Raw genomic sequence first — 26,437 nt, 5'->3', positions numbered from 1 at the left:
AATTGTAATCATTGCTGAATTAACCATGAGCATATCCACCAAGCAACTGAGGGATGATTTCAGAACCATTGGTAGTTTTCCTGCTATGCTCAGTCTTTTCTTCAAACACTCCTTCTAATAAACATATCCTATGGTATCCTAGAAAAAGGGGCTTGAAACTTTCTTGGGATGAACGATGTTCACACATGTGAAATATTTGTTTCAATGCCCATAATAGAACAATACAGTTAAGTTTGGGGAATGAATTAGAAAGAGGGCAAAACTTCAAAATAAATTTTAAAATTTCATGAAATCAGCCCATGGCAATTTGTGTCTGCGTTTTAAAATAGAGATAATTTACTGTGCTACTGAAAATAGCCTATGAAATTATAAGGGGATAACAAAAATTAAAAGATCAAGGGGGAAATGTTGCTATTCCTGGAGAAGAAAGCTGAAAAGGAATGCTGTTTAAAAAAAAAAAAAAAAAAAATTGTCAGGGGCAAGGTCATGCTCGATAGCTATGGTACTAGCGCCACCCACTGTTCTAAGTATAAATTGCAGCTATGCCAGAGCCTATTCGTTCTGAATTTTCAGAATTCTTTTAAAACCTGCCCTTTCATGGCAGAAACAGGTGTGTTTTTGTTTTTGTTGTTTTGTATAATAATTTTTTATTATATTATGTTAGTCACCATACAGTACATCCCTAGTTTTCGATGTAAAGTTCCATGATTCATTACTTGCGTATAACACCCAGTGCACCATGCAATACGTGCCCTCCGTAATACCCATCACCGGCCTATCCCAATCCCTCACCCCCCTCCCCTCTGAAGCCCTCAGCTTGCTTCCCAGAGTCCATAGTCTCTCATGGTTCATTCCCCGTTCTGTTTACCCCCCCTTTCTTCTTCCCTTTCTTCTCTTACCGATCTTCCTACTTCTGTTCCATAAATGAGTGAAACCATATGAATATTGTCTTTCTCTGCTTGACTTATTTCGCTTAGCATTAGAAACTGGTGTTTTGTGTTGCTTTCACTATTTCCACTTACCTAAATCTTATTAAGGATTACTGTGCTAAGAGCTTTACATAGATCTTTGTACTTACTTGTCATAACCTTATCAGGCTGGTAGTATTTTTATCCCCATTGGATAGATGAACAGAACAGAACTTAAGAGTCCCTAAATAACTTAGCCAAGGTCCCATAGGTGGTGACGGACAGAGCCAGGGGTAGAACTTTCTGATCAGCAATCAACCTCAAGGCTGCTGTTCTGCCTTTGTCTGCTTTATGGCTATGTCTTGGTATCTCTCCTGTAGGAGATCTTCCAGAATGTATGTTTCCATCACTTCAGCCTTCGCTTATCATCTTTAGAAGAACTCACACAGAGGAACGAATTATTATAAAACACTATTAGGGCAAAAAAGAGCATCTGCAGGATATTTTGGGTGGTCCTTCCTATTTTAATTAAAAAAAACACACGGGTATCGAGTTTCAGGCCTTTATGTGCCTTTGTACTAATTTGTGTGTCTGACAGTGATAACTTGTATTTGGATATTTTCAGATTACCGTAAGTGAGAGATAGGAAGATGGGTCAGATTTTCCCTGAAAGGCACCCCCTCTAAGACTAAGGATTCCACCACCAATGTATTTCTATCAGGGGGACAAGAATGGCTTATTGGTGCTTACTTTGTATAGAAGGCTTGTTATCAAACCTTCACTGGCTGTCATATGGAGATGCTAAAAACTCTTAGTACTATCTTCCAATGAATCCCCGGGTTGTGCTAAATGTAATGGTATTTTGTGTCCAAGGTTTGAAAACACAAAACGGAGAGAGGAGGAAGCAAATGGAAAAGTATAGACTGGATGAAGTCCAGGAGGGCAGAGGGCAAAAGTAGAGGGAGACACGGACAGGGTCGCAAATCCAACTGGAGGAGAGAAGCAAAATCAGGGAAGTGTACCCAGGAGCCAGGTCCTAGGAAAAGCAGAAGTTGGAGATCCAGTGTCAGCACGCAGCCACGAGCTGCACAAACGCCGAGTGATGTGGAGTTGAGACCAGTTGGAAGCCCACAGTGGGGACTCCATGACAGTGTGTTGGTTGTTAGGAGGACAGCTTTCAAATCAAGAGAGTCAACACCAGATGCTATTAGAGTCCCTTCAATTCAACGGCATAAATATTTATCCAGTGCCTTTGGAATGAAAAGCACTGTGGTAGTTGTGCACTGTGAGTAGTCAAAAAATCTGCCTCAACAGACCTCTTCCCCTGTTCTCTCTGCAGATTAGCACAGGTAGTATTTAACGCCATCTAGCGGTAAAGACCGGTAAAGCTCAATGGCTGAGTTCCAATCTGATTAAGCATGGTGAGCCCGAAAGCTACAGTTTAGTTACCTAGTTACAGCCTAGATTGGCATCTCCAAGCTGTGTAATGATTCCCGAGCCAGCATCCTACTTCTAGCCTGGAGAACCCTACTTCTTACGTGTGTGTATTAGTTGTAATTTTTTTTCTCTTTTTAAAAATTGTGGTTAAAAAACACATAACATTAAGTTTATTATCTGAATCATTTTTAAGTGTACAGCTCAGTTGCCTGAAGTATATTTACATTGTTGTGCAACAGATCTCTAGAACTTCCTCATCTTACAGAACTGAAACTCTGTACCCATTAAAACAAATTCCTCCTCCCTCCTCTCTCCAGCGCTTGGTCACCACCTTCCTATTTATTGATTACTTTAGAGACGTCATATGAGTTGAATCACACAGTATTTTTCCTTTTGTAACTGGCTTAGCATAATGTTCTCAAGGTTCCTCCAAGTCTTAGCATGTGACAGAATTTTTTTTCTTTTTTTTTTTAAGGCTGCATAATATGTGCTTGTATATACCACATTTTCTTTATCCGTTCATCCATTGATCACATCTCTTGGCTGTTGTGAATGCTGCAATGGGCCTGGTGCTTATTTTTTAAAAACCCAAACTACCCCACCTAGAGGTTTAGCAGTCTACGGAGTGTTGATGGAAACAGAGGCAGAAAGGTGATGGGTTGCAGGCTAAGTGTCTCAGGAAGCAGAGCATGTAGCAGAATTGTTGGCTGCCATGCCTCACCGCCTGTACCTTTCACTTAGAAGAAAGTGTAACTGTTGGTATGACCCCTTGGGTTTACAGAAAGACAAACTTGCAACAAAGGGCTGGAACTTCTCTTCAGTGACTCATGCCGGTCACATAGCTCAGATCTCTAGTGTCCTTGTATGTCCCCCAGAGATTTCATGGGAGTCATCCTCATCTGCTTCCGACATGGACACATGTGTGCTTTGTCCAATTCCACAAAGGAAGGCATGCTAGAGGGGAAGAAAGAACACGGATTCTGAACTCTGGCCTCTGAGGATACTCGTTTTAGTCCATTGTTTTTAAACTTGGGAAAATCATTTAAATTCTTCGAATTTCAGCCTTCTCATTTATCAAATGAGGATGATAATGCAGACTACAAATTTTTGGTGAGGATTTAATGAGAGTAATTGTCAATTCTAAAAAAAAAGCCCAAGGAGGGTGAGCTAATTTAGGGGTTATCAACAGCTGCTACCACCACTGGGTCCAAGGGACAGAGGGAAATGATATAGATTATATCATTGTTCCCATTTATTCACTACGCTCCCAGGTTTGTATGTCTTGCCTCATGGATATGTGACTTGCTTGGCTAAGAAAGTGTGAGCAGAAGTGATAGACACTTACAAACAGCTGGCATCACAGTCTTTCTGACAGCTGGGCAGCTTGATAAGTAGGCAGCACTGGGCTTGGAGTCAGGACATCTGTATTAAATTCCTGGCTCGGCCACTTACCACCTAATAGATCTTGGGTCAATCACTGGGCTTCACCTGAAGGCAATTTCTTCACTGGGGAAGTGGGCTCTGTGATGGTTTTATACTGATCTGTCAGTGTCCTTTTATCCTGCTACCATATACCTTGGCTCAACCATACAACAACGGTCCCTTAAAGGAGGAATTCTTGTCCCTAGATTGAGTACTTTATTTTCCCTGTTCTTTGACTAAACATTGTCTTTGTCCTGGTACTTATGCACCAAGCAGGGTTTTTTTGTTTGTTTGTTTGTTTTCTGCTAAGAATGACTATTTCTTCTATCAACCAAAGCACTGCAAAGTCGACTCATTCCAATTTTTAATAGAACGATTCCATTGGCTGGGAAAAAGAGTGTCAGTTTCAGGAATGATTTGGCAGGTGCAGGAAAAACCTCAGCACTCTAGGGCCTCAGACAGATGCAGATCCTTTCAAGTGGCGCTGAGTGTTGTGATAAAGCAGTTTTCAAAAAGGAGCTGTAATGCAATCTTTTAGTCCCCCACCTCCCCCCAACTACACTTCCAAACTCCCAATTGGGCTTGTCACCTGCCCTGCCACCACCTTCTTTTCCTCCTTTTCATTGGAAGAAAGATTGTATTTCACTTGAGTTACTCCAACCAGATTTCCTGGACTGGCTACCAAGGACATCTCTGGTGGTTTTAAATCCTGCACACAGTTGTGATAAAAGTGAAGGGATAAGGGTGAAGAGTGCCATTTTAGGTGATCACCAGTAAGTCTGAGAGTTGTGGTGCTCTCCAAATCACTATATCAACATTCATTAACGATGTGCTTACAAGTCATCCTGCTAGGTACTTCTGAAGTGTAAAGTCCCAGCACTGGGGAAAACAGTCACCCCAAAGAATGGTAGAGAGAAGATGGGATGAAGGAAGGGAGGTCTCTTGCCTACCTGGCTGAGACAGAGCTATGCCCATCTTTCCTAGGCACTGTCCTGGGATCTCTTACCAATCCTACCTGACGGCCACACTGATTTCTCAATAAAAGGCCACGAGTGGGGCCATCACCCTCTCACAGGGCCTAGATTGCTCAGAGATATCCATATGCACAGGTGTCAGCTTGATCCCTAGGCCAACCTCCCTGGGCAGCACCACGGTGGGTGGGATGGCAGAAAGTTCTTCAGGTTGAAAGTCTTTCAAAACAGATTATCATGTCTGATAATCCCGTGTTTGGGTTTCCATGACAATGGATCTTCCTGCAGTTTTTCCAGCCTGGTTAAAACTTTTAAAATGAATACATGCAAAATCAAAATATGGCCTTGCCTGCCTTCACCAAGAAAGAGGGTGGGATTTCATCCCACTTCCCACCTTTCCTCCACCAACAGGCTTACATCTGTTTGTTTCTATTTCTTTAAATTTTTTTTTAAAGTAGTAAAAGTAATACACACGGAGTGTGTTCGTTTCCTGTTACTATTGTGCAAATGACCACGAACTGAGTGGCTTGAGGCAACACAAACTTACTATCTTCGGGTTCTGCAGGTCAGAAGTGCAAAATGAATCTCAGGGGCTAAAATCTAGGTGTCAGCAAACCTGTATTCCTTTTGGAGACTGTAAGGGAGAATCCTTTTTGCTATGTTTTCCAGCTTCTAGAAGGCTCCTCGGCTCCTGGCTGCTTCCTCCTCAAGATCTGTCGCTTAATCACATCTGCGAAGTCCCTTGTGCCATGTACATACAGTACCATAGTCCCAGGTTCCAAGGATGAGGAAATAGACATCCTTGGGGATCACGTTGTGTCTACCACACTTATTAAAAAGATAATAAGTAGTATAGAGAACATAAAATAAAAAGTCAAATCGTGCCCCAAGTAATTTTTAATTGCGTCTGTGTACATCCCTGAAACTGTACCTCTTGGAGGAAAAAATTCCAAGCATCAAGGCCAATGGAATCCCCCCACTCACCCCAGCAACTACTCAAAATTGGCTCACGTTTTAATTTGCCTCATAGAGACCTGTGACCTCCTTGGATAGAGGCCCTTCTGGCAAATTACAGGAGAAATCAAAACACAACTCCCAGGGCTAGAGCCCTCTGGGCACTTGAAGTGTGGGCCATGCCCAGTTAACAAGGACAGACATTAGCAGTCAGGCCATTTCTAACTGGAGTTTGTCTCCACAAAGAACATAAGCGAATTTACTTCTCCTAAAAGACTTTTTGCCTCTGTGGTATGAATGGTTCTGAGAAACGAACCCTGAGGCCTAATTTTATGGGAGGGAAGGGCTTGTTTAAATAAGAACATTCTGCCACAGTAACATGACTAAGAAACTATGTAAGTAGAAAGCCCTGGGGCGCCCTCCCCCGATGCAGCAGAGCCCGGTGATCTGGGCAAAGTGTGTAGACAGATCTTGTTATCTTGAAAGTGAGCTCGGGAATATTGCCCAAATAGGAGGCGAAACCATCTTGGGCTGAAGCCATACCCTGAGATTGCAGAGTATTACTTTAGAATGTTGACTGCATTTTAACGTGAAAAGTTTGTTAAGCTATCATTAATGGGCTTGGCAATCACAGATTTGCTTGATTCAAAGAATGGCTTTCGAACGATCCCAATTTAAAATCTTGTAATCCCAATGAACAATCCCTAAAACGTGGAGTTACTCGTACTGTGGCACGAACAATCCGAGGCTGAATGTAGGTTCTCTCAAGAGAATAAAAAGGCGGACGTTCAAAAAACATGAATTCTGAAACCAAGGACAGTTACAGACAGCAAACAGCGGTCTCAATTTTAGTGAGCTAATGAATGTGAAAGCATTTCAGAATATTACTTATCTGTGTGTCCAAACGAGATGAGAACAGGGTATTGAAGAGATATCTGCACTCCCATGTTCACTGCAGCATTATCCACAATGGTCGAGATATGGAAATATCCTATCAACGGATGAATGGGAAAAGGAAATGTGGTGTATTTATGCACAGTGTGATATTATTCAGCGTGGAAATAGAAGGAAATCCTCCCATTTGCAAGAACATGGATGGATCTTGAGGGTATTAGGCTGAGTGAAATAAATCAGACAGAAAAAGACCAATACTGTACGATCTTATGTATATGTGGAATCTAAAAAAAAAAGTCGAACTTATAGAAATAGAGAGGAAATTGGTGGTTACCAGGGCCTGGGGGGAGGGGGAAAAGTTGGTCAAAGGGCACAGACTTCCAGTTATAAAGTAGATAGGTTCTGGAAATCCAATGTACAGCATGGTGATTATAGCTAACAATACTGTATTATGGGGCGCCTGCGTGGCACAGCGGTTAAGCATCTGCCTTCGGCTCAGGGCGTGATCCCGGCGTTATGGGATCGAGCCCCACATCAGGCTCCTCCGCTAGGAGCCTGCTTCTTCCTCTCCCACTCCCCCTGCTTGTGTTCCCTCTCTCGCTGGCTGGCTCTATCTCTGTCAAATAAATAAATAAAATCTTAAAAAAAAAAACAATACTGTATTATGTCCTTGAAACTTCCTAAGAGTAAATCTTAAATGTTTTTACCACACACACAAAGTGGTAGAAGTGACAGAAGGGGACCTTACTGTGGTCCTTATCTCACAATATAGAAGTGTATCAAAATCTTTAAAAAAAAAGGGGGGGGGGGCGCCTGGGTGGCACAGCGGTTAAGCGTCTGCCTTCGGCTCAGGGCGTGATCCCGGCGATCTAGGATCGAGCCCCACATCAGGCTCCTCCGCTGTGAGCCTGCTTCTTCCTCTCCCACTCCCCCTGCTTGTGTTCCCTCTCTCGCTGACTGTCTCTATCTCTGTCGAATAAATAAATAAATAATCTTTAAAAAAAAAAAAAAGAAGTGTATCAAGTCATCCCATCGCACACCTTAACCACATGCAATTCGATATGTCATTATATTTCAGCAAAACTGAAAAAAAAAAAAAAAGAACTCCTATCGGTCTCTGGTTCTACACTTTCAACACCCTCCTTTCCCTGCCAAGTCTCCCTTCTAGTATTTCTGGAAAAGCCCAGAGGGTGTAACTCAGAATTCACACCCATCTGCCCACGTTGCTTTCTTTTCTTCTGCTCTGACCTTTGCCAGGTGATATCATCAGTAGCTACCTGGCCGTGCAAACGTTTTCACAGAGGTTGTCACATCTCCTTCTGGCACCGTGATCTGAGATACTCAGGAGAATGCCCCCTCCACTCATTTCCCCCTCAGCTTTACTGAGATATAATTAACATATAACATTGTGTAAGTTTAAGGTGTATAACATGTTGATTTGATACCTTCATATATTGCAAAATAATTACCCCCGCGGCTATGGCTAACACCTTGATCACATCACGTAATTACCATATGCTTTCCTGTATAGTTCAGGTGAGAACATTTCAGATCTACTCTCTTAGCAGCTTTTAAGTATATAATACAGTATCATTAGCTATAATCACCGTACTGTACATTAGATCCTCAGAACTCATTCATCTTTGACCTGGAAGTTTGTGCCCTTTGACCAGCATCCCCTCACTTCTCTCAACCCCCAGACCTGGCAACCACCATTATACTCTCTATGAATTTGGCTTTTTTTAGACTTCACCGTTAAGTGAGATCATACAGTATTTATCTTTCTCTGTTTGACTTATTTCACTTAGCATACTGCCCTCGAGGTCCATCCATGTGCTATCACACATGCCTGTCTTTCTCATGACTGAACAGTAATCTGTTGTATGTACACACCACATCTTCTTTATCCATTCATCTTTGGATGGACACTTAGCTGTTTCCATATCTTGGCTGTTGTGAACAATGGTGTGATAAATGTTCCTCCCCCGTCCACCTGTAGATGTCTACTTGTTCAGCGGGTAGCAAAGCAGTTGCTTGTATGCTGTCTTACAGAGGTTTAGTTATGTTTATTTATAGTTCCTGTCATCCAGAATAGAGTTCAGAGGGCTAGGCCAGGAGACAATTCCCCCAAACATACTGTTTTCAGAAGTGCCCCAACCTCTAAGGTAACTTGTATTACTTGGAGTCCTTCTCTTCACTCAAACTCATACAGCGGACTTCTGGTGGAAAGTTCCTACACTGATGTCTCCCTTGTCACCCTGACCCTTCTCCTGGTGGCACCCTCAGCCTTTCCGCTCACTTCAAAATGTGGTAGTAATGGTTTTGAGCAGGAATTGGCCAACTATGGCCCCCGGGCCAACAACAACACACAACCTGTTTTTGTACAAGCTTCAAGTTAAGAATGTTTTCTACATTTTTAAAGGATTGAAAAAGTAAAAAACAAAGATTATTTCATGACACATGAAAATCATATGAGATTCAAATTTCACGTCTACAAATAAAGTTTTATTGGAAAATGGCCCCATTCATTTGTTCACGTATTGTCTATGGGTATTTTCCTGTTCTAATTACAGAGTGGAGTGGTTGCAACAGAGACCAGATGGCCTGAAAATCTAAAATATATATATGGGCCCCTTATAGCAACGGTTCACTGACTCCTGGTTCAGAGCATGGACCCTGGAGCCAGTCTGCTCAGGGTTTGAATTTCGTTCTGACACTAACTTATGATGTGGGCAATATCTTAGCATGTTCTGGGCCATGCTTTCCACATTTGTAAGGGGGGAGGATGAAAATAGTTTGATTTATCTCATTAGCTTGTGTGAGGATTAAACAAGTTGATTTAGAATAGTGCCAGGCACAGGCCGTGAATATTAATTATTATTGTTACACTACAGCTGGTAACCATGGAAAATCTATCTGGTGTTAAATAAAAATTCTAGATCGAATGTGTGTTTCTTAACTGACCATGAAGTAATAGGAAGACAAATCTGCTGACTATGACAGTCACTTAAACAATATAGTCACAGTGTCACTGTTACCAAGCGGCTGCAGAATGAAACTTCACTCTTGTCCCAAATAAAGGTCAAATTTAGGCATTTAATTTCCTGGTTTCCTACAGCATCCAGGAATCTCAGCAACCAAGTGGTTTTCTTTTGTTTATTTTATTTTGAAGAAGGTTGAATAAAACTTTCCATTTTTTAATGGTCCTCTATAGTAATTTTTCCATGTAAAATATAATTTTATATAGTTGTATTATGGCATATACAATTTAATTATTTTTTACTTAAGCTTACATTATAATTTTTTCACATTGCTTCTTAGTTCCCACCATCTCTTGTTTTAAAGAGTTTAAGGAAGACAGATTTTCAAGTTCATATAGGAACTTTTCAAGATACATCTATAAGCAAAGTTTTGAAAACTCAGGTGGTTTTCATTGCTTCTCACCTACGTATTGATCCAATTTTCATCAGACTGATGACTTTGAATTGCTCATGTCATTGGTTTCTCCCAAAGGTGATCTTGGAGCATATTTCGATATTTGCAGCAACGAGCATTCGTTTTAGAGGGGTTTTTTTTTTTTTTTAGATTTTATTTATTTATTCGACAGAGATAGAGACAGCCAGCGAGAGAGGGAACACAAGCAGGGGGAGTGGGAGAGGAAGAAGCAGACTCCTAGCGGAGGAGCCTGATGTGGGGCTCGATCCCACAACGCCGGGATCACGCCCTGAGCCGAAGGCAGATGCTTAACCGCTGTGCCACCCAGGCGTCCCAGCAACGAGCATTCTAGAAACAAACTAAAGGCTTTTTGCTGTATTCATGAAGAGGGTTCCCAAGCATAAATCTTGCAGCGATGGGGATGAGGATATGACTGGCATTAGAACACCGACCATCATTTCTCACTCAGCAGAGAAACAGGACCTACAAAGCCACATGGCAGAGGCAAGAACAGACCCAAAGATGCTTACCAGACAAATCATTTGGGGGGCAAAGAGTAGATAGTGAGTTTGTAGGGTACAATTTTTAAAAAAAATGCTCCTAGGGGTGTGGAGGTCAGTTCCTTCGTCCCATTTGGCTCACAGGTCCCAAATAACCATGCATCGCCCTGCACCTGACCTACATACAACCACCTTGTCCTAAAGCATTTGCCCTTGAAAGACCTTAAAGTGGTGGTTAGAGCCAATTACGTTTTTCCTCTATTTTGGGGGGGGTGCATTCTAGCAGCTACATTCACTCATATGTAGGCTCAAAGAATGAGCCTCTTCTACCTAGAAAAAAAAAGAGACGCTTTTTAAGCAGAATCCATAACTTCCCTCAGAGAAGCAATCAAGTCAGCGCAAAATAAACCTGGTAATCAATGGAGGAAGTGAAGCTCTTGCCAGTTACCCTCACATGCATCTATTCTCTTAGGCATTGTAAGGGATAGCCACAATTTTCATGTCAAACTAGCCTCCAAATTCATGTATCCTCATTTCTTTCTCCAAGGCACCTTCAAGCAGAGTGTGCTGGTGCATAAATATGTTTGTATTTGTGTAGATTTTGGAGTCTGAATATCTCTGGTTGTGAGGTATGCTTACTGTTTCTTCTGAAAAGATATCAGAGGAAAGAGCAAGTGGTATTTCTGGGAATCCTGCTCTTATTCCACCCACCCATCTAGTTGACTCCCTAATTCTCAGCCTCATTTTAATAAAAGACATTGAGTAGCTCTGCGTTTATGATTTAAATGGACTTTCAAATTGGGATTTAACCATCTGATATAACAAAGTGGGCAGACTTCAGTCTTCAGAGGGAAAAGAATAAACATACCGAAAGCTGTAATTAAAATTTTGCCTTTGCCTCCAACCCTCTTCATGCAACTATTGTCAAACTTGAAATATCCAGTGCCCAAATTCCAACCTCAGGTTTTACAAAAAGTGGTAGGGGGTGGCAGCTGAAAACATTCCAGAAAAGGCAGCTGAAATGATTTTGGTAGAAATCCAGATCCGCCGGATGAGCATGAACACGCTGACGTGTATTAAATTCAAATTGTACCGGAGGTTAGAGACCATTGGTCAATTTCCTTGAACAGAGGGGGTTAAAATAACTTTGTGAAGCCCGCATTCTAGAACGCAAATGCTTCAGCTCCTAACGGTCCACGTGGAGGCATCACCGAGGAAGGTATGACCAAGTAGGCCCTAAAGAAATAAGAAAGAAAAACTTCAATACAGAACAATTGGGTATATTTACCAGTTACTCAAGCCCCCAACCTTAGAGTCATCCTTGACCCATCTTGTCTCTCACACCCAGGGATGAGATCCAAGGTCTCTGGGGCCTGAAGCATATATAGTAAAGATCTTAAGAAAAGACACACACACACACACACACACACACACACACACACACACACACGCGGGTTTTTTTTTTCTTTGCAAACTTTCCAGAAACATAAGCTAATGAAAGTGTCCAGAAGCCTCACAGTAAATTCCCCTCTGTGCACACTGCGCTCCTGTTGGTTCTGCCTTCAGTATATGTAAGAATCCAGCCTCTTTTCCATCTCTCCCCTACCATCCTGGACCCAACTACTTTCATTTCTTGCTTGAACTACTGAAATATTACTATGTCTTCCCTTGGGCCTTTGTAGTCTGTTCGTCCCACAGGCAAGCAAATTAGATTGTGTCCTCGGTTGGCTTAAAACCCTCCAACTTCGTCTTCTGTTGTACTCTGTAAGTCCTTACAGTGCCTTTCAGGGTGCCACTCTATCTGGCCACCCTGTGCCTCTTGGACCAAGTTTGCTCCTCACTCACCTCTTACCGACCAGGATTCCTTGCAGTTTTGGGAACCTGCTAAACATGCCTCCAGGCTTCTGCATTTGTCATTCCTGTTATCCAGAATACTTTCCCCTGGAATCCGTACTTCTGTCTGGTCTTACACTTCAATGTCACCTTCGCAGACCACCCAGTATAAAACAGCAGCAGCCTGTCCCCCCAGACATCCTCTCTTCCCTGCTTTGCATTTGTCTCTACATGCTCAGTGTCATGTGGCATATCTTTGTTTGTTTTACTCTCCTCTTCCAGACTGCAGGCTCTATGACGGTAGGGATTTTACTGTATTCACTGCTGCGATCCATTCTTACAACAGTGCCTAACGTTTGTGGAAAGAAGAGATTATCTAGCCTGGGTCATTAGGTTAATCATGATGTCATTGGCAGGGAAAGAAAAAATATATTCAGGGAGATGGTGGAATGCCTTCATGCCTTCTGGATGTTAAGTCTAAAGTGACAGATTCTTAAATTATCACTATATGCTGTAAATAAATACCTATTTTTGATGGAGAAGAAAGTGAGTGCTAGGAGTAACCCGCCTAGAACAGGACCTTTTTTTTTTTTTACATTTTTTATTTTATTTTTTAAAATATTTTTTTATTATGTTAGTCACCATACAGTACATCCCTGGTTTTTGATGTAACGTTCGATGATTCATTAGTTGCGTATAACACCCAGTGCACCATGCAATACATGCCCTCCTTACTACCCATAACCAGCCTATCCCATTCTCCCACCCCCCTCCCCTCTGAAGCCCGCAGTTTGTTTCTCAGAAGTTGTGGTCCATACACACGTAGTAAAAGGGAGTGAAACTTGACTGGAGAATTCGTGCATTGTAACTTTAGTAACTTTTGTAAAACCAGATATGAAATTTAAAAAAAAAAAAGCATGAGAGACTATGGACTCTGAGAAACCTTTTTTTTTTTTAATTTCATATCTGGTTTTACAAAAGTTACTAAAGTTACAGTGCACGAATTCTCCAATCAAGTTTCACTCCCTTTTACTACGTGTTTATCTTTCATGTTCCAAATAGGCAAGGAAAATTTCACAGACTGCAAGGACAAAACAATTTCTTTCAAGAGGTATTTTCTCAAACCGTGAACACAAATCGGCTGGTCATTTACTCTGAGATTTTACTTCTGTGGGTCAGGTAGCAAAACGTCCCTCCCCTTCACTCCTCAACTGGGGGTCTCTAATCCCATCTTCATTTCCCAGGTCTCTCCAGGAAGAAGTGAGTTCCAGGAGGGGTTTCAGAGGGCTCCAACAAGAGCCTTCTGCAGTTCAAAGGAGCAGTCCCTGGATTTGGCTGTTGGTCAAAGGATGCAATCAGTGAAGGAGAGAAGACTGGACGTGCCCTGTCCCCGTCTCCGCCTCCGCGGGGATGCTCTTTAGGCTGCTGGTCTCTTGGAAAAGGGGGGTCTTGGGGCGAACTTTCCCCTGGAGCATAAGGGTGTGCATTTCTCCAGCTGGGGAGGAGTCCCGGTGTTTGGGGGGTACAGGATGTCCAAGTTAAGGCTCTCTAAAGAATTTTTCCCAACGGATCTCCCCCAGGAAACTGACACTTCTGAGGAGCTTTTCTCCCTCGCATCAGGTCTCTATTTACCCGAAGAGTAAATGAGCCTGTTTTGAAAGCTATAAAAGGTGGCGCGGGGGGATCACGTCTGCCCTGGAGTCCGGCTTCCGGCTCTCTCAGTGTCAGTTAAAGCTCCAGGGGGTGAACGCAGTTGTCAACTGCTCATTCATTCAACAAATATTTATTGAGCGCCCGCTGAGTGCCAGGCACTGGGGGTGCCCGGGCCCCAGTAGCAACTTAAGAATTTATACTCGTTCCCCCAGAGGCGCGGCGCACAGTGGGAGCGACCCCGCACTCCTCGCCCACCCGCAGCTCCCCTGGGTGTGTCCCGCGCCTCCAGCGCTGCCCTCCCGACGCCCCCCGGGATCCAACCTCGAGGGTTTAACCCGGGGGAGGAAGGCGGGGGGGGGGGGGCGGCGCCAAACACTCAAAGGAAAAAAACCTGAGCCCAGTCGGCCCTGGGAAACCGCTCCCGGGAAGCACGCGAGGCGAACCCAGGAGAGCGCAGCGCCCCGGGGCGGGCGGGAGAGGCCGGCGCCCGCGGGTCGGGGCGGGGAGGCGGCCCCGGCGGGAGGAGGGCGCGGCCCGCGGCAGGGGCTGGGGCCGCGCCGCAGGGAGGGGCGCGCGACGGCGGGGCTGCCCGGCCCAGCAGGTGACCGCGGGCCGGGGCGGAGCAGGAGCAAATCCGCGCGCGCGGCGCGGCGGGGAGACGGCTCGCGGGGTCGGCGAAGTTTGCCGGAACACGGCGGAGGAGCCCGAGCCGTGCAGGAGCGCGGCACGGCGGCTGCCGGGGACGCAGGAGCTGTAGCCGCCGCAGCCGCCGCTGCGGGGCGACGTCGCCGCCATGGCCAGCTGGATCCCGACCAAGAGGCAGAAGTACGGGGTTGGTGAGTGCTCGCCCCACCCCGCCCGCGCCCTGCTGCCGCGAAGTTCGCGGGAGCGGCCCTGCCTTGCGCAAAGTTGGGTGGCGGACGCCGGGCCGCTGGGTACCCGCGCTGCCCGGCACCGGTTTCGGCTCCCGCTGCCCTCGCGGGCTCAAGCAGAGCTCAACTCCCGCAGCGGCAGTTCCCGGTTGGGGACGTCCCTCCGGGTTTGGGGAATCCGAGTGCACTCGGGCTCCGGGACTGGTAATTGGGCTCCAGAACCCAGAGCTCCAGCGCTTTGCATGGTGGGAACGTCAAAAGATGAGCGCTCGCTTGCTATTCATTCATTTGGGGCACCGGGCCTGGGTGCTCGCCTTTCTCCTCCCCATCCTTGGGGTTTCATTGAGTAGTTGTAATCGGCCGCCGTCGGCGGATTGCGGGTTGCCGCTCGCGGACCCGGGGCTTTCTGCCTTCCCTCTTCCTGGGTTCTCTCTGATGTCCCAAAGTGAGGGTTTGGCGGGAGAAAGCCGCCCGCCCCCCTTTCCTCCCAGGGACTGGGACCCTGCTAACAGTTATAAACTGAATGGGAAACTGAAGTCGTGGGGTGGAGGTGATGGAAGAGACATGAAGTGTGTGACCAGGCAACGGGGGTGGTTGCGCGGGGGCTGATTGTGCAAACACCCTCGTCGCTAACGGAGCGTGTATGAGACGGTGTAAGACTGCCTTCCGAGCCCCGAGTTTCGTCGTGGGATAACATGAGGATTTTTTTTTTAAAGATTTTATTTATTTATTTGACAGAGATAGAGACAGCCACCGAGAGAGGGAACACAAGCAGGGGGAGTGGGAGAGGAAGAAGCAGGCTCCTAGCGGAGGAGCCTGATGTGGGGCTCGATCCCATAACACCGGGATCACGCCCTGAGCCGAAGGCAGACGCTTAACCGCTGTGCCACCCAGGCGCCCCAACATGAGGATATTTTGTTAAGAAAACTGTGACAGGTCCTGGCCAGGCCCTTGGCATTCCTAGCAGCCCTCCTGGAAGAACCCCCACCACCCGCGGAGGGATTGTTGTTGTGTTGTTTTGCATCGGAAACACTGGATGTGCCTGGTTTTGACCCGGGTGAAAAACCATGGCCCTTGCACCTTTTAACCAGGAGCGAGGTTGCAGAGGTCTCCTGGAAAGACTGCCTTAAGTCCGGCGATTACAAGGGCAAGTAGACTTCCTGGCGGTTCCCTAGAATAAACAACAGTTGTGTGTGTTGAGAATTTTATCACTTCCTCTCAGGTTCATTCACTGGGCCCATTTGTAATTTAATCTTTTACTTTCGTCCCTTTCCTGCCCCCATTTTCCCTCCGAGCTTCAGTTAGGAGTGGTCCCTGAACCTCTTCCGTGCTTCTGCGTTTTCTGTCAGTGGAGTTCTTTCAGAGATACTCTTAACATCCTCTGGGTGCTTTTTACCTCTGTAACCGCGAGTCAGTTAAACCAACAACCAGACCCTTTTACATTTACTATAGTATTCTTGATTGTGACCCTTTATGTATGTATGTATCTGTGTATATAATAATATATATTGTATATACATAATTCCTTGTTTTCCCTCTGCTCCAAAAAGCTTGTTTCCTCTTAAATTTTATTTAGAATCCTTGCACTCTCCTGTGGCTACAACTCAGAAATGAGTAGGCGTTTCATCTGCCTCAGACTACCTGGTCCTGGGGCTTCAGGCAGGTGCCAGCACTAGCCAGTAGTTATGGAAGTGAAATGGTCTAAGATAGAGGGAATCCATTTCTTTATTTTTGAGCATTTCAGAGTACTACTAAATTAAAGCATATTTAGCAATGCCTAATCATTAATTACTACTTACAAAGTTTAATTTTATCAGTTTTAATTTTAACAGGATCCAAAACTATTATGACTTTTGTGTAGTTAATGCAAGCATACCCCCAATATGGTTTTAATTGCCATAGTCATAGGAGCAAGTATGACATGTTTTCTTTTTAATATACTTTTTTTTTTTTCTATTCTGGGGTCAGGTTCCCCCGTTATTTATCATCAGTCGAGAAAGGTATTTGAATTACATTTCCAGGGCATAGGTGGTAGCAAAATGGCCCCAGGATGTAATTTGGCACACTTATTTTACTAGACACAATAGATTCTGATTAATCTTGGCTTGACAAAAGGACCCACTGTTAGGACAGATTAGCTGAGGAGATAAATCACCATTGTTTTTTTTTTTTTTAAGATTTTATTTATTTATTCGACAGAGATAGAGACAGCCAGTGAGAGAGGGAACACAAGCAGGGGGAGTGGGAGAGGAAGAAGCAGGCTCATAGCAGAGGAGCCTGATGTGGGGCTCGATCCCAGAACGCCGGGATCACGCCCTGAGCCGAAGGCAGACGCTTAACCGCTGTGCCACCCAGGCGCCCCAACCATTGTTTATCCCTAAAACTCACTGTTGTTCCTAACACCTCCCTGCTTGGAAGCCTTCATTGGCCTACAGGGTAAAGTCTAAATTGAGCCCAATTTTCAAGGTTAAGATAATCTGGTTCAACCTATCTCCACCAACCTTATCTCTCCTGGCTTCTTTCTTGAACTCACCAGTGCCGACACTGCCCTTCCTTGCTCTTGCGCCATGTGCAATGGCGAGTCTCTCCTTTGAGACTTTGCTCTCTTGTGCCTGTCCCCTGTCCAGAGTGCCCTCCCACTTCTCCATCCCCCCAATCCGGCCTTTTCCTCAGGGCTCAAATCCATTGCCATTACTTCCCCAGATTTGGTATGAACCAGACCTTCCCAAACCTTTACGCCTGTCCTCACAGTCACTACATTGTGCCATCCTTTGTTACTTACCCTTTTATCCTTGGGTTCACTGAATCAGGTTATGGTTCTGTATTCCTGTCACAGTACTAGGCATAGAGCGTGTCTTCAGTAACCACTTGTCCTTGGTGTTGAGGTGACATTCTAAAGCCCTAACCTAATTTCTGTGATGATTTAATGCAGTTCCTCTCCCACCCCCCCAACCCTCCATTCACCACCATTTGAGTTTTATTTTGTTTAGTTAAGTGCAGAAAGTGAGAGCCTTCACTCTGTCTTCATCTTTGCAAGTAAAAAGAGAGAGAGAGAGAGAGAGAGAGAGAGAGAGAGAGAGAGAGATGTGCTGTTGAGAAAATAAGGAAGCATAGAGTAGAAAGACTCACTTAAACAGAATTAGGAAAATTGGCTTGTTGGACTTTTGGGAGGATAGTAATCACTTACGAGTGTCTGTTGGTCAGATTGCGTTTCTGGGTGAAGGAAGCCATATGGTAGCCATTTTGAAGCATTTCAATGACTCACAGCTACTCTGTGTGAGGGTAGGGCTTTGATCTCAATTTGAATTTTGCTAAGTGAAGCTAGCAGTCTCTACTCATATTATCTTGGTGCCACTATTGGTTGCTCCTGACGTAGCCCAGATTTTTCTATGGGGACTGAGATGCAATCTGTCTGGGCTTTCTTGGTTATTAAACATAGCTGTGTTGGCTCAATCTCTAGCATTTAGAAGGGCCTAAATGACCCATGTGTGTTTTCTGTGTTATCAAGGGAGAGAAGCAGTAGATTTGCTTCTTTAAAGTTCTAGTCCATTCATATCCCAGTGTGAAGTGCTCCCTGCCAAGTGCTTAGAATAAAGTGCTCTTCCTATAGCCATGGAAAATTCCCTTTCCTCCTTCCTTTTTCTTTTTTTTTTTTCTTTCTTTCTTTCTTTCTTTCTTTCTTTCTTTCTTTCTTTCTTTCTTTTTCTTTCTTTCTTTCTTTCTTTCTTTCTTTCTTTCTTTCTTTCTTTCTTTCTTCTTTACTTTCTCTCTTTCTCTCACTCTTTCTTTCTTTCTTGATTTTTTTCTGTTTGAGGATATGAGGGTACAATCACTTTTATTTAGATTTAAAGCAAATGTTAGTGGTATATATCCAGGTTACTCTTCTGATGATTGGAAACATTTATGTTTAAGTCTGCACCCAAACAAGCTATTTATATCAATAACAGCCCCAGACTATGTTGATGGTTGATTTTTTTTTTTTGCAAAATAGTTCATTATTGCTTATTTGTGATCTCTACTGTTATAATGTGATAAAAGATAGTGTGGGAGAATCTTTGCTTTCTGTTTGATTCTGCTAGGCCCCATTAATCTGAATGCATTTAGCTTGGTAGAGTAGATTCTCGAATGCTGGTGTAAAAATTGAAAGCAGACCCTTGTAGCTCTTTGTTAATGCATTCAGGTGTGCTGTGGGTTCCCGTCCAGCTCTTGGGGGGAGGATCTCAGAATAATCTCTAGTATTACTAGTCCAGTTTCCCTTTAAAGAGAAGAACTTAGTGTCTAAAGAGGTAAAGTGAATTGCTTAACACAAGGTAATCTTTTGACTACATGAACTCCCTTGGTCATCTGGTTAAGCCAGTGGATCCCTTCCTTAGAATAATGATTTTAAATACACAAAGTCAACTCTGAAGGATTGAAAATGAAACCCAGTTGTATTGAAATACAGCTGTCAAGATATTTTTCAAAATTTGTGATATTGTAATATACGTGCTTATCTGTGCACTAGATACCAAGATCTCCTGGCAGGTCTAATAACTACCGTACTTTTGAATTAGTGATGAGCATGTATGATTTTCTTAAGATATCTGCAGTAACTGTGAAATGATATGAAAATACCTATGATTTCAGTTTGGTACAAGTGGGGGGTCTATTGCCTGTTGTCATAATTAAGGTACATGCTGAGGGTTAGAAAATAGAGATGTATTTTTTTCCCTTTTCAAGTCCATGGATCTCTGAATTTGAGCACAGACTAAAAATCCTTGGCTGAAGATCACACGGCAGATTAATTACTGAACCAGAGTAAGCAGCAGTAGTAAGTAACCCTTGTTGATCAGCTGTCTACAGAGGCAGGGTGCTGCTAGATATTGTACAGCTGATGAAGAAGTCTTTGCCCTAATGTGTTCTTGTTCTAATAACATCGAGGCTAAGAACAAAGGGCAGAGAGAAGTAATATTTATTATGAATTTACTTTGTTTTACAAAACCCTTTAATTCAGTATGTTCCAGGTACATGTGGGGGTTGTGGAGACATTTTCAGTGAGCCCATGAGATTGAAAACTTTTTTGGCTATGATGCTAAGATGTTATCGGCCTGTTTCACTCTACCCTCTCTTGAGTATATGGTTTCCCAGAGCCTGCATGAAGTGTGATATCACAGCAGATTGAACGCCGAAGTCGATGGGAGAACCCAGTTGCCTTTCATGAAGGTAGACATTAAAGAGATTTACGAAGATGCAAAGCAGTGCCTCTCCTAAGTGGTTTTGTTTGGAGAAGTGTTTTTTTTTTTAATGATTTTTTATTAGATTATGTTAGTCACCATACAGTACATCCCCGGTTTCCGATGTAAGACTCGATGATTCATTAGTTGTGTATAACACCCAGTGCTCCATGCAATACGTGCCCTCCTTACTACCCATCACCGGTCTATCCCATTCCCCCACCCCCCTCCCCTCTGAGGTCCTCAGTTTGTTTCTCATAGTCCATAGTCTCTCATGCTTCATTCCCCCTTGTGATTACCCCCCCTTTCTTTATCCCTTTCTTCCCCTACCGATCATCCTAGTTCTTATGTTCCATAGATGAGAGAAATCATATGATAGTTGTCTTTCTCTGCTTGACTTATTTCACTTAGCATTATTGGAGAAGTGTTTTTATTTGGAAAAATACATATTCACAAAAAACATGCATTGGGTTTATTATGATTATTTTATTATTTATTTAAATTTTTAAAAACTTTTATTATTTGAGAAAGAGTGTGCAAGAAGGGGGAGGAGCAGAGGGAGAAGAACGAGCAGACTCCACCCTGAGCATGGAGCCCAAGGTGGGGCCTGATCACAGGACCCGGAGATCATACCCTGAGCTGAAATCAAGAGTCGGTCACTCAACCAACTGAGCCACCCAGGTGCCCCATGATTATTTTATTTTTAAGATTTTATTTATTTATTTGAGAGAAAGAGAGCACAAGTGGAGGAGGAGGGGGGGAGGGGGGAGGGGGAGGCAGAAGCAGACTCCCTGCTGAGCAGGGAGCCCCCTACGAGGCTCCATCCCAGGACGCCAAGATCTTGACCTGAGCCAAAGTCAGCTGCTTAACTGACTGAGCCACCCAGGCGCCCCTATTATGATTATTTTAAATTAGTTAAGTAAAAAAGTATAAAATGTCTCAGTTTTACTTTCTAATATGGTAAATAGTGACAGATGGAACCCAGATAAACAAAATCTCTTTGAGAGTCTCGTAACTTTTAAGAGTATAAAGGGGTTCCAAGACCAAAAAGTTTCAGCTTTGCTTCTCTACCTGCTATTTCATTAAATTGAGATAATGCTGTAGTTCTCATCTATCGTCCCCTTTCCCAGATAAGACAACTGAGGCTCACAGAGGGTACGTTTTTCATCTATGGCTGTATAATCTTACTCTCAAGCCAAAACTCTACTCCATATGTTTCCCCAGACTTTAGTTGTTCGTTGTCACCTTGATCTCTGCCGTGTCCAGGTGACCTTGTGAAGCAGCTTCATGCCTGATTCCAACCCGTTTGCCTGGTCTGTTTCCTAGTTCATCTTCTATGTTGCGACCTTTTTTTTTTTTGTCTTTACTGAAAACAATTATTGCAAAAGAAAATCCTACATTCCTACCACTAAAGGAGAACCAGTATCACATGTCATAGGAAAGAGCAACTATAAAAATAACACCAACAAAAATAAAACAGCAGTGTACTGGAGTCTGGCTAGAATCTGGTACCTGTCAAGCCATTTCTCTATTAAAGAGCAAGGATGATGCCCAACTCCAGCGTTCTCTCTGTTGTAATGTAGATCCCTGTGATTGGTGGAAGTTAATATTCTGTAAAGTAGCTGGGAACACTGACTTAGGGAATACTGAGCCATCGCTCCTAGGCGAAATTCAAGGTCAGGTTGCTGTGAGCCTCTGGTCACATTTTCATCAACTGGTCAGTACATAACCTTATTTTATGTGTCTTCCGTGTAAGGTTTAAAGACTTTATTTATTTATTTATTTATTTATTTATTTATTTATTTATAAAGATTTTATTTATTTATTTATTTATTTATTTATTTATTTATTTATTTGACGGAGAGAGAGACAGCCAGCAAGAGAGAGGGAACACAGGCAGGGGGAGTGGGAGAGGAAGCAGCAGGCTCCCAGTGGAGGAGCCTGATGTGGGGCTCGATCCCAGGGCTCTGGGGTCACGCCCTGAGCCGAAGGCAGATGCTTAACCACTGAGCCACCCAGACACCTCTTTGGCAGTCCTTCGACATTGGTTTATAGGTAGCATCCAGCATACCTCAGGAATCATGGGCTTTTATTTTTAAGTTTAAAAATGTTATATGCAAGTAATGAATCATGGAACTTTACATCAAAAACTAGGGATGTATTGTATGGTGACTAACATAATAAAAAATATTATTTTTTAAAAAAAGTAAGAGGTTAAAAAAAATGTGCTTTGGACATCAGGCGAAGAAATGACTTTGAGGCAGAGATTTGGGTAAGCAAGGGAAAGCAGAGGATGGTTGTGTTAATTTTATTTTTGCAAGTGATGTCCAGGCCGTGTGCTCCGGCAGTCGGGACTCAAACGATTGTCTGAATTACTGGCAGCCAGTTCCCAAGCAAGAGACGAAAGTGGTCTTTGTCTTTCCCAAAGCTCTGTGCCATCGCAAAGCTGCTGTTGTTCCAGTGGCTTTATAGTCATGGATCCACGTTTCCAGATTGTGCCATTTTCTCCTACTTTCCCATACCCCATTAAACTCGGGGACTGCCCATGTCAGATACAGTAGTTGGACCCCTTGGAAGCCCTCTCTCTCTAAGAATCCTAGGCATCCATTCTTTATCTTGTCAAATAACTTGAGGAAAAGAGATCGGAGCAGAGATTCATTCCCTCTTGAAGATAGCTCTTGGCTGACTCAGCCAAGGTGCGTAAGAATGCATCCTGCTGACCGGTTTGTTACATGTGTACCTGGGACAGGATGTGCCGTACTTTGTCTGTACTTTCTCTGAGCCTGGAGTGATAGGGCTCTCCCTCCCCAGACTTTCCTGCTGGAGACTGGTTATAAGTCATAAATCTGAGTTACAGAATCTGACAGCTTTGCCTTTTTGTGTGTAGAATCAAAATATTAAGGGCTAGAGTCTATACGTATCCCTTCATAGCTAACATCCTTGTATATTGGAAAAATATGCCGCAGAGGCATAAAGTGATTAACCAGAGTCATGGGTCTACTAGCAGATTTGTTTCAGCCTATTGTCTTCTGGCTGCTTCCTCTCTCTTTATAACCAGACAGAGCAAGTTTCTTTATACGCCTACTTAGGGGTCTGACAAGTAATTGAACCCCACGCAGTCCTAACGGGAAAATGTCTGTCTTCCCTGGGTTTTTTCTAGGTGGAGGTTTGTTATAAAGAAGATCCAGCTATCAAATCATCTTCTCCCCCCCCCTTATTGAAATATCATTGACATATAACATGATGGCAAGTTCACTTGTACAGTGTCAAGTGTCTAGAATGTGAAATGATCACCACGTTAAGTCTAGTTAACATCCATAAGCACACATCGTTATAAAGTTTTCCTGGTGATGGAGACCTTTTTTTTTTTTAAGATTTATTTATTTATTTTAGAGAGAAATAGCATGAGTAGGAGGGGCAGAGGGAAAGGCAGAGGGAGAGAGAGAGTCTCAAGCCGACTCCACACTAAGCATGGAGCCCGATGTGGCTCGATCCCGTGATCCTGAGATCACAGCCTGAGCTGAAACCAAGAGTTGCACGGGTAACCAACTGCGGCACCCAAGCGCCCCGTGATGAGGACTTTTAAAGGCTAATTTCAACTTTCAAATAGACAGTACAGTATTATTAACTGTAGTCATTAGGCTGTACACTACATCCCCAGGACTTACTTATTTTAGAATTGGACTTTTAAAGGCTAATTTCAACTTTCAAATAGACAGTACAGTATTATTAACTGTAGTCACTAGGCTGTACATTACATCCCCAGGACTTACTTATTTTAGAATTGGAAATTTGTACCTTTCGATCGCCACCCATCCCCCACCTCTGGCAGCCACCAATCTGTTCTATCTATGAGTTCCATTTTTGGGGTTTTTTTTTTTTTTGCTTACAATCCACATGTAAGTGATATCAGACAATATTTGTCTTTCTCTCTCTGTCTTCTTTCACTTAGCATAATCCTGCAAATGGCAGGATTTTCTTCTTTTTTATGGGTGAATAATATTCCGGTGTGTCTGTATCACATTTTCTTTATCCATTCATCCATCAGTGGACGCTTAGCTTGTTTCCAAATCTTGGCTATTTTAAATAATGATGCATGAAACATGGAGGTGCAGCTATCTTTTCAAGTTAGTGTTCCTTTGAATAAATACCCAGAAGGGGGATTGATGGATTAGATGGTAGTTCTATTTTTAATTTTTGAGGAAACTCCATACTGTTTTCCATACTAGCTGCACTAATTTACATTCCCATCAACTGACACAAGACTTTCCTTTGCTCCATATCCTCACTAATACTTGCTTCTTGTCTTTTTAATAATAACGTTCTAAAAGATTTGCGGTGATATCTCATTGTGGTTTTGATTTGTGTTTCCCTGATGATTCGTGACATTGGACATCTTTTCATGTGTCTCTGGGGCATGTGTCTTTGGAAAAATGTCTGTTCATATCTTCTTCCCATTTCTAATTTGGATTTTTTTTTTTGCTACTGAGTTTATGATTTCTTTCTATATTGGATAACTCCTTATCAGATAGGTGATTTGCAGATATTTTCTTTCATTTGGTAGGCTGCCTTTCCGTTTTGTTGACGGTTTTCTTTGCTGTTCACCTTCCCCTTTTTAAGAGTTCTGGGAAGGAAGGATGTTTTGAAGGTTTGAGCCTGCAAAGTAGAAGTCACGCTGTGGGTTCCATGGTGGTCATGTTTCAGGCCTGCTATGGGCCCAGTGGTCTTTGGTCCATGGTATTGACATAATGTCAGTCGCCCAGCACCATGGTATTGAAATAATGTCAGTCGCAAAATTAATAAGTAGTGTGACAGTCTTACAACTTTACAGGCATGTTTGAGAATGAATGTTACTATGGTTTACCGAGTGTTGATGGGTGAAGGAGAGGTCATGTATCGATCATAAAGGATTATAATATTGACCTGGAAGTGAGAGAACATTGGTCTTTTTTTAGACCTGTATTTTGAGCAAAATAGTGATGCTTTATTCAGAACACTTAAGCTAGGAGAAGTCTGAGCAAGGCTCCCTGCTGTCGTGGGGGATGCCAGTCCTCCTGCACTGTTCTGATGGGAAGGGGCAGTGGGCAGTTCGATACTGGGAGGATATGCTCCCTCATCTCAGGCCGAGAGCTACTGTGGACTTCGTATTGGAACACACTCCTCCTAGAACAGGGCTGGCGTCCGTCTACCTGGTTTCTGAGCTCTCCAGCCAGGCTTTGAGCTCCCTTATGAACAGAAGCAAATAAACAGAGAAGGCTTGCCCCCCACATCATGACAGCGTGATTCATTTTAGTTTTTCCATCTCACAGGATTGTGAGGCATAGTTTCTATGAACTTCCATGCTTGTATATCTTTTCTCAATCAGTGGGTACTCGAAGCATAGTTACACATTTATTGTCTTTGAAAAAGGAATCCAAAGGCTCAGAAAATGTTGGGAACTTTGGTATAAGCGTAATTCTAATGTGCCGTGTCTTATAAGAATACTGTATGTGCCGTATCATTGTGGTCTGAAAGATCCAATTAAAATTGGTATAACCTTGGGGCGCCTGGGTGGCACAGTGGTTGGGCGTCTGCCTTCGGCTCAGGGCGTGATCCCGGCGTTACGGGATCGAGCCCCACATCAGGCTCCTCCACTGGGAGCCTGCTTCTTCCTCTCCCACTCCCCCTGCTTGTGTTCCCTCTCTCACTGGCAGTCTCTATCTCTGTCAAATAAATAAATAAAATCTTAAAAAAAAATCTTTAAAAAAAAATAAAATAAAATAAAATTGGTATAACCTCTATCAAATATTGATTTAAAATGCATATACCTTTTGACTTACCAATTCCACTTCTGTGAGTTTATCCTGAAGATACAGTAACACATGTGGGGAATGATATATGGACAAGTGTATTCATTAGAGCATTTTCATAAAAAAATGTGAAAATGTATGTGAGTCAGTGGGGGATGGGTTTAGTAATTTATGGCACATGCATGTAAATATCAGGCTCAGACAGACAAAGTGTCTGCTAAAGATGATACTGATGATACTGGCATTTGGTGGTTTAAGGATGATCTCTTCAAAAAATGGTGCCGGGTCAATTGGTTGTGTATATTGAAAAAATGTGCTGGACCCTTGCCTCATGCCAAAAGAATTGATCACTGGACCCCTACTTCATGCCATAAAAAATGATTCCAAAGGTCTGAAAGGTGGAGACTTTCAAAAGAGAGCACAATAGGGGTGTCTGGGTGGCTTAGTCAAGCATCTGACTCTTGATTTTGGCTCAGGTCATGATCTCAGGGTTGTGAGATTGAGCCCTGTGCCCGGCTCTGTGCTAAGCGGGGACCCTGCTTGAGATTCTTTCTCT

At 43.4% G+C, this 26,437-nt stretch overlaps 1 protein-coding gene across 1 annotated transcript in view; it reads left to right on the top strand.

Moving 5' to 3' along the window:
* LOC148107469 (small G protein signaling modulator 1-like) overlaps window positions 1-26,437 on the top strand; it is an 84,560-nt gene that overhangs the window by 12,867 nt on the left and 45,256 nt on the right. Inside the window, 1 exon segment of the mRNA XM_087857173.1 lies at window positions 14,634-14,843. Coding sequence (XP_087713299.1) covers window positions 14,634-14,843 — 210 coding nt within the window.

Source organism: Ursus americanus, chromosome 30, assembly GCF_024610735.1.
Source record: "Ursus americanus isolate L20-20 chromosome 30, mUrsAme1.1.p, whole genome shotgun sequence".
Classification (NCBI taxonomy): Eukaryota; Metazoa; Chordata; class Mammalia; order Carnivora; family Ursidae; genus Ursus; species Ursus americanus.
The sequence above is the reverse complement of the archived record's forward strand: the minus strand, read 5'-3'. Positions and strand labels throughout refer to the sequence as shown.